The sequence below is a fragment of the Prionailurus bengalensis genome, chromosome F2 (assembly GCF_016509475.1).
Source record: "Prionailurus bengalensis isolate Pbe53 chromosome F2, Fcat_Pben_1.1_paternal_pri, whole genome shotgun sequence".
NCBI lineage: Eukaryota > Metazoa > Chordata > Mammalia > Carnivora > Felidae > Prionailurus > Prionailurus bengalensis.
In genome coordinates, this window is record NC_057353.1 from 58,360,407 (window position 1) to 58,369,432 (window position 9,026).

At 42.9% G+C, this 9,026-nt stretch overlaps 1 protein-coding gene across 1 annotated transcript in view; it reads right to left on the reverse strand.

Moving 5' to 3' along the window:
* CSMD3 (CUB and Sushi multiple domains 3) overlaps positions 1–3,683 on the reverse strand; it is a 1,274,540-nt gene extending 1,270,857 nt beyond the window's left edge. The window contains exon 1 of the mRNA XM_043601622.1: positions 3,123–3,683. Coding sequence (XP_043457557.1) covers positions 3,123–3,300 — 178 coding nt within the window. The 5' untranslated portion in view covers positions 3,301–3,683. The remainder of the gene's footprint in view (positions 1–3,122) is intronic.
* Positions 3,684–9,026: the final 5,343 nt, after the last annotated feature.

Consider the following 9,026-nt stretch of genomic DNA (forward strand, 5'->3'; position numbering starts at 1 on the left):
TCCTACGGTTCCTGCACCTTTGCGTGGTACCTTTTGCTAGGGTTGCGTGATCCCCCGAGACGGAGCGTGGGAAAGTGGCCCCGAGTGTCTGCTTACGTGGGCGGGACGTTTCAGCACGACTAGGAGATTCACAGTTTCTATCTGAGTGAAACCTCAACAGACACGCTGCAGCTGCAGCTGCAGGCTGCATTTCGGAAACCTCTGCCTGACTGCGCGCGAGCGTGCATGTGCGTGTGTGTGTTACAGCCTAAAATAGGCATGCATCGGGTCTAAGCAGCTCCCCACCCCAATTTAGTGTCCTCCGCCGGCCACCTTTTATTTGAGATCCTGACAGTGGAGATAAAATGGCCAGATAAGGCTGGCTGTCATTTCAACCCCATAGGAGCGGTTCAGGCCTACCACAGAAGGCCACTTTGTCTTCTGCTCTGAGGCGTTTCCTCCCACTGAGCCTCTTTGTCGCTGTTTGCAGGCAGAGGTGAGATACGAAGTGATGAAAAGTATGGGCAGAAGGTGGAATTCTTGTGGCATGAGCTTTTCGCGTGGAAAACCGCGCACCTCGGACTTCCTGAACACTCCTGCTATCCTGGAATAGGACCTGCAAAGCCCTTAAAACGCCTCCCCGTTCTGAGCTTTCCCGTGGGCCTGAGCGTCCAGAAGAAACAGCGTGGAAAACAAACTGGGGCATAGACGTTGGGGGGAACACCATTTAAGCGATTTCAGGAATCACGGTTTTAGGAAAGCCTTGAGGAAAGCCTTTCACTGAAGTGAAATTAGAATAAAATAAGAAGAGGGGAAAGGGGAGGATAAGCAACTGTTAAGATAGGCACCACCCGCCGCTAGGGAACAGGTCTAAAGCATACAGCCCATGTAAGTTTGTTTCTCAGAATTTGAGGACAGCGTTCCAAGTTGTAAAACATAGGGGAAATCTGCCGAGTGGCAGGTAAGTGGCAAAGAAGAATCTTATTACCATTAAATGTTATCTAAGTTCCAAAAAAAAAAAAAAATTGGTTTTGAACGGGACCAAAGCAGAGTGTGACACACTCCTTCTCAAATGCCCCTCAAACTGGAATATACTCAAGTGGAGACCAGTGATCTCAGTCCAAAGTCCAGGAGCTGTGAGGAGAGGAGAGGGGTCCTGTTTCCAGTGCCATTTAAACCAAATTAACGCGCCCTTCCTTTCAGTGGCGCGTCTTATTCGGAAAATACGGTAGGTGCGGGCAGCCGGGCGGTAATTGCAGGCTGCGCGGTTCGGTGTTTGTCAGGCTGGCGTGCTCGCCCTGCTTCGGAGACTCCCTCCCCCCATCTGCCCCTCGAATGTGTTTTCGCTCAACAGGTATCACATGAAAACTCGCACTTAACCCCTGGTCATCCTCTAGCAAGAGCCACCCCAACATTTTTTCGTGCCTGGACCTGCTGCTGCCTCCCTGCGCCTCCCCCACGCGGAGCGCGCGTCTAGCAGTCAGCCCCAGGGCCATCCATGAACCACCGACTCCCTGTGGCAGACGAACTAAGCATAAATGTGAGGCTCCTCGCACGTCGAGCCGGCGACGGAAACGAACCCATTGTAAAAGCAACCCGAGACACGTTTTGTGCACTAGGCAGTGTAGTTACGCCGCTGAGGACAAGCGTTTTGCCTTAGAGCTACGCTGGAGGCTCCAGGAAAGGGCGGGGGGGGGGGGGCGGGAATCAAGCTTTAAGGAGCAGGTTGGGATTACAAGACAGTTGCTGCCACAGACACCGGAGGCGACTTCCTGGCATTTAGGGATGTAAATTAAAATTCGAGACATGCCACCCGTGGTTGCTCCTAATAGAAGGAGAGGTAACCCCTCCAGCTCCCTCCACCCAAAACATGAATTATCATTTCCACTGAATGCAAATGGACTGCCTTCTGTGGGGGGACAGCCAGCTGCAAGCTGGACAATAAACTGTTTCATAGAGACGCGGCCCGATTGCGGTTCAGAGAGGCACTCCTTTACAAAGGAAGAAGCGTCCAGTTTGTGTTGACAGCCGTGGTGCGCCTGGGCCAAAACACCCCCCACCCCCCACCCTCCACCCCCACCCACCCCCGACACACAAGACACCCGAGATTTGGAACTAGCTTCACTGAAAGCGACATCCATCGCATCTATTCGAGCTGCCATGAGTATGGGGAGGTGATTTTTCAAAAACGATGGCATGAGTCATAAACATCTCCTGAGTATTCTTTGCAGCAATTAATGGGCGGCAGGGTGCAGGAGAAGTTGTGGAACAGAACTGGAGATCTATTTTCTCCCCGAGGACAGCTTTGCTTCCAATGATTCCGACTGTCCCTTGCTTTCCTGCTTAGGAATACATTTTACATCCCACCCACCCCCTCCCCTTGTCTGTGCATGTGACACTCACTCTACCTGTCTGAACGCCGAGACTTGCTGGGGATTTTCTTTTTGGTCGTCAGCTAATGACTTTCCTCCTACCTTCATTCATCCCCAAAGGTGGATCCTTACACTTCGTGGCGTCTCAGACCCTTTTAAAGCCTCATTTTAAGCCAGTCCTCTACCACAGGACCCAGGGAAGCTCCCCTACCATTTATCAATGCACAAGAGCCCACGTAGTAATAATTCACATATGCATTCAGACATTTGTGTTAGTAGGGGGATGCTTGGAAGACCCCTGTGCCCTAATGCATTTAACAGCACATTCCTGGTATGTCAGTAACTTTGCGCCCTGAAAGGGTTAAAAAGCGTTTGCACGAGTGTCTTTAATATAAATATTCTAGCCCAGGCATCAAACCCCACTGGTTTCAGCAGAAATCAAGGTAATCCTCACCACCAAGTAAAGTCTTGCAGAGGAATTCTGCCTGGATATCCACTAGTTAGAGGCTATACGAACCAACTCACGTATTCGTTTGAGCATACTGCAAGAATATTTATTGAGCACAAGCTCAATCACTGCATTGAACGCCAAATCTGGCAAGCAAAATGCATTTCCTATGGGGGGGGGGAGAGCTGTGAATCAACTCCTTCTTCAGTATTATTATCATTATTTTATCGGTGCAAATTGCAAAGTAAGCTACCAGCCTTTTTCCGGCGACAAGTCAGCTCACCAACATACACAACTGGGGGGACCCCCGAAAGCAGACCTACCTTTCACACAAGACACCGTCAATAAAAAGACGAGATTCCAAAACGTAAATCCACTTTTAATCCCCATTTTCTTCATCAGGATGAAGTCCAGGCGGCCACATTTAGCGCATCTTCTGGTGCCAGGCTCCCGGGGTTTGGATTCCTTTGCTCGGCTTTCCCCTTTGCGGATCCCTTTCATATTATTCGCGAGCTCCTAATTCCTGCTCCTCAGCCCGGCGCAGTGGAGTTGTTGCTGTTGTTGGTGCGCGGTCACAGCTCGGAGTGAATGGTGTTTCTGGGATACCACAGCAACCTTGACGAGGACTCAACCATCTCTCCAACGGGGGCACAAAGTCTCTGCTACTCTGGATTCTGTCTTTTCCTGTGCTTTTTTTTCCCCTCCACCAAAATCTACCTCAATTCTAGCTCGTTATAGCAACCACCAGAAACCACTAGTGAGCTGCTTCTTCAAGCCCAGCTCCGCTCTCTGACAAACTCCCCACAATATTTGAAATTAAGGGGCTTGGTTCCTTTTTCCCCCCGAATGGATCAATTCCGCCTGTAAAAGCAGCCCGAGAAATATGATGTTAGTGAGCTCCCCATTGCAGCTTGTGAATACAGAAACATGTTTGAGGAATATTTTAATCGGAGGATCTGTGTTGCTTTTGGGGAAACCATGCTGATAACGAATCGGGCTCCATCGATGCCCACGTCCTTATAATGGGACATGTGTTACTACTGTAGTTGCAGCATATTTCAGGCAGGCGTCTCGCATTTATTATCCCATGATTTAATTGAAAAAGAAGATCACGGAGAAGAATTTATTTGCACACATGCATTTACATATGTAAATGCCTACGTGTGAGCCCGTAATCAGGTTTCTATGGTTCGGTAAACCGATTTCATCCGTGACTAGGGCGGGGGTGAGGTGGAGAGGGAGCCAGTCATTTCCCCAAATAGTTCGCCCTTTCATCCTCCCCAGCCGCTTTTGGGCTAATGTGTGCTGCAGTTAAACTACTTTATCTGTGGTAGTTATCTAGAACAGACTCATTTGTCTTAATTCTGAATCAGTCCCAAATATGTAAATGGAAGGTTTCTTTCAAAACGCACAATGTATGTATCTATACATCTGGACGTGGAAGCTCCACACGCCATTCAAGGGTTAACACTACACAAGGAAAGAGTTCTTGCGCCATCTACTGGCCATCGCTCAGGTACCGGCTCCCTTTTCCCATCTATAGGGGATCCTGTTTGCTTCCTCCCAGGGTATAGGGGAGCTGTGTCCTGAGACCAGCGCGTTTTGCCTCCTGTGTGCCGATTTCTTAGTCTTTTTTGTCTGATCCTGGCCCAGATCTAACAAACCGCAAGTTCCTTAGACTAGGTGCCGGACTGGTAATCTGACTTTTCTGGAATCTGATCCCATCTCAGGAGGGGGTAGGGCTGCCGCACTGGTTCTGGAATAGATATTTGCAGCGGTTCCTGGCTCCATTTGCTTGCTGAAGGCTATCAGGGGATCAGCACCTATCTGCAGGGCATTGTCAAGAGGACTGCCCAATTTGAGTTTTCATCCCTCCACATTGTCCACAAGTGATGCCCCCGTCCCATACACTCCAAGATCACCCTTGATCAGCTTTTGTCCCTGGGCTCAACGTGAAATTGCCGGCTCAGGGGAGCAAGGTTGTTGCATGTGGAGGGAATTCTGCTCCGGGAAGTGGGCACACTGCGAATGTCTATAGGGGTGCGTGTTGAGTGGGTTCAATCTGCAGGCGTAGGAAGGATTCTAAGCTCTCCGGGTACGTAGCATTTTGTGTGGGTCTACGATTCTCCCAGGAGTATGTGCCTGTGTGTGCAGTTGTGAAGGGTATGAGTGTGTGTGTATGGAAGGTGAGGGAAGGTGTGATTTTTTTTTTAATACGTGGGTGTTTTCCCAAATGTGTTTGTGTAGTGTATATGCGTGTGCATGCATGTGTCCGCGCACGCGCGCGCGCGCGCATGTGTGTGTGTGTGTGTGTGTGTGTGTGTGTACTAGACAGGGATTTCTCCTCTGGGTGAGGAGCCTTAGCAAGAGGCAGAAGCTGTAGACGCCCAATTGACCTCATTAAATTCGGAGAGGTAGATTAAGGGCGGTGTGTCCCCATACTGTTCCTTCCCACCAGTGCTTTCTTTTATGGTCCAAATATGCAGGTTTTGAAGGGGAGTGGGCGACAAGGTTGAGACTAGACCGCGATTGGGAAGATCAACGCTAAAAACGTCATTAGCTTGTTTAGACACCTTGGTGGCAGCGCTGACATTGATTTTAGTCAAGATGTCAGGGTTGTTGCTGCTGTTGGTGCCTTTGCCGGACTGAACAAGGAGTTAGGTGCAAACAAGTCCTTGGAACTTAATTGAAACACTTGACAAAACCCTTCTTACCAAGTGTGCAGAGGTTAATCACCTCAGCTGAATACACTTTGTATTAAAAGAAAACAAAAATCTTGGGTGCATGTAATCTATTTGAACACGTGGCTATATATAACAGACAGGAGGACTTTAAAACAACAACAACAACAAAAAACTTTTCTTTTTCAAAAGAAGTATTTTAACAAGAATTATTGTGCAAAAATGAACTTTGACGATGGGACCATCATGAAGAGACCATCATGAAGAGACCAATTTCTAATGTTTACTTTCAAACATGCTACTCCAATAATTCAATTATGTTTTCCTAAACGAATCCTGCATATCATGTCAATGTGAAATTGTTAAAAGATTAATCTGAGAGCTCATAACATTTAATAATAGTATAGTTTTCAGTTTTTATGGCTCACAACAAATCATGAAACTTTTTTTTTTACCGACATTTTCCAGATTCCCAGACATGGAAAATCATATTTTATATGATGAACAAAGATAATATAATATTAATCCAATACACTTAGTGTTGGATTGCACTCTTGTCTTTCCTGCTAAGCAGTCTCCTCTCCAAGAGAGCATTTCCAAAGGTATTCCAGAAACAGTATCATCAGCCAAAATTCTGGAGAAGTCCCTCAGTTTCTCCAGAAGGAAAAACACAGTGTCTAAATTTGGGAGGAAGAAATCATTTATCTCACCTAATCTGTAGGAAAGCAGCACAGTTATACATAGATTTGTTTTAGACTGTTAGAAAACGAAGATTTAAAAAATAGCTAGCATCATCACAAGCATTAAGCGCTTACTGTATGCCCGACATTGTGTTATGTTCACATGGCATATCTTATTCAATCTTGTTACAACTTGCTGAGACAAGTACTACAAATATCCTCATTCTTCTAGGTGAAGAAACTGATACACAAAGTTAATTAGCTTGCCTTGCGAGAAGTAATATAACTAAAATGAAATATGAACCTGTGATGTCCAATTTCTGAATTAGCATGTTTGCCCACTGTATTGTCTTATGCTAGCACCCAAAGATGCTTGTTTTAAAATACTCTAATAACAAAAATATGATTTTTATATAAGTTTACCTGCATATTCATAGAAAAGTAAAGATTTATAAAGTAATTGAAAGGTGATCAATTTTTAACATATGTGTGTACGTGTATAAAAATCTTATTTTTTTATTTTTTATACTTGTTGGTTAATTACTACCACCATCCCTTCCCTTTCATATACTTTATATACTTTTTTTTTTTTTACTTCTTGCAGCCTATTGATCTTCTCACATACAAGTTAAGGAAGAAAGTGACTTGGCAAGGATCATCAAGCCAATCACAATGATTAAGTACCCTTGAGAGCTTTTAGAAAGAGTTTAGATCAGAAATAGACAGGTTCTTTACACTGGAAGTGTCAGATTTCCATTCCTTTTCAAGTCCCCCCAAATTCGCATGGAATAAAACTAAGTTTGATCTCGAAACAGAGTTTAGTTGTCACTTAAAAGGCAGAAAATGTGCACCTTTTCAAAAATTGCTTCATATTAAACCAGTGCTCAGTATGTATTTACTCTGTTTTAGCATCACAGGGGCAACATCACACAAAAACGATAAAGACATAGTAAGTACACTGAGAGAAATCAACAAAGAATTGGTAAGAGGTTCCCTTTAATTTGGAAAAGAAGTATTTATACCTTTGACAAAGTTATGAATTTAGAAAGTGTTTTTTAAATTTATATTTGTATCACAGATATACAGGTTTACATGAGGATCTTTTTCTAAATGCAGTATTTATTTTGTTATAGAAATGTTCCTGCCTGTTAGACTTGAATGTTCTCTTATTGTAGAGATACAATTTTTAATGAAAAGGCTCAAATTCAAATTGTGGTTTTGTCAGGGTAAAAACAAACCAGTTAGAGTAAAATAAAACTGTTAATGATTTACAAGTAATCAAGCAGACCTTTTCCTACTTTTTTTTTTTTTTTTGCAGTTTTTATATAGAATGCATTGCCAAGACAGTAGGAGAAAAGTAAGAACTCATTTTCTCATTTTTTTTTCTGTAAATGCCCATTCTCAGATTCATCCTCTGTGACCTCCCCAACCCCTGGGAAATAAAACATTTGAATTTAAATGTTGACTCTAGAATAATGAGGGAATTCTAATTCAAGTCTATATATTTCCTCGATTTGCAATAGTTCCTATTTGGTTGAGGAGAAAAGAAAGAGATCTAATGTTCATGATCACATAACTTGTCTTTAAACAATCATGTTTAAGGATATAAATTATCAGGTAGATAAAAGTATCTGTCCTGCTATTAATCAGGGGGTATTCCTGAGAGGTGAAGATGAGCCTCTTGGAAGTGTTAACTACGTGTGCCTTCCTAGGCATTCATTCCTCTTATTTCCTGACTCCTCTTTCAGTTTCAATAAGAGTGAGGCTTAATGGGTATTTCAGTCTTTTAAGCTTTAGCCATATTAAGAAGGTCAGAGACTGAAGTTTCTATGTCACATAAGGGTAATAATTTTAAAGAGTGAGAGAATGAAAAACCTTAAAACTGAAGGCAGTATCTATTGGTGTATCCATACAGAGCATACTTTGACTTCATAAAAAAAGCTTGTTTAACATGAGTTACATATGCAATAAATTTAGTGCATTAATATTCAAACTTTCTTAAGTGGTGTATACTAACTAAAGGCAATGCAATATATAGTATATAAATAGTTAAATATAAGCTATATGAGCGCATTTTCCTGAAAGAAAAGAACCATGGTGAATAGCTGGGGGACATGTAGTCCTAAAAGAAAAGAAGATAAAAATGGGAGAGAATTTTAAAGATCTTTCTTTTTGTCTTGGGGTAAATTTCACTCTCCTCCTAACCATAGGCCTTACATCACTTAACTTGTCTCGGCATAAAGGGATAGAAATTAAAAGTCAAGCAAAAAGTGTCTTTGCTGAACAATCAGGATAATTCAGGTCTCTTCTTTCCATAAGGAATAAAGTTGTTTTGCTGACATAATTTGAATAAATCTCAACTCCCAGTGTAGCAGATCTTTTTTATCATCATTTCTTTATCTCTAATAGTTACATGATATCAGCCTCAAATGAACTTGAGAATAAATAAATACTTAGAGAACATAAAAGTGTATATTTAAAAAATACCAAATCTATCAAAATTACTGTCAAAATGCAATGCATACTTGATTTCATACCCTGAAGTTATCTGCCAATTAACTCATTATCATCTCTTAAAAATATAGTAGTCTGACTTTATTATCATCTGCCTATTCTCTGCTAATCTTCAAAATTGATTATAATTTCTTGAGATAAATATATATTTTCAAATCTTAAAACCACTAATACATTTTATTGCAGCTTTTTAGTCTATCATATTAGGTAGGTAGGTAGCATGTATGAGACCTTCTTTATTTTGTTTCATTTATCTACTTAAACATCAGTTTTGGGGCGCCTGGGTGGCACAGTCGGTTAAGCGTCTGACTTCAGCCAGGTCACGATCTTGTGGTCCTTGAGTTCGAGCCCC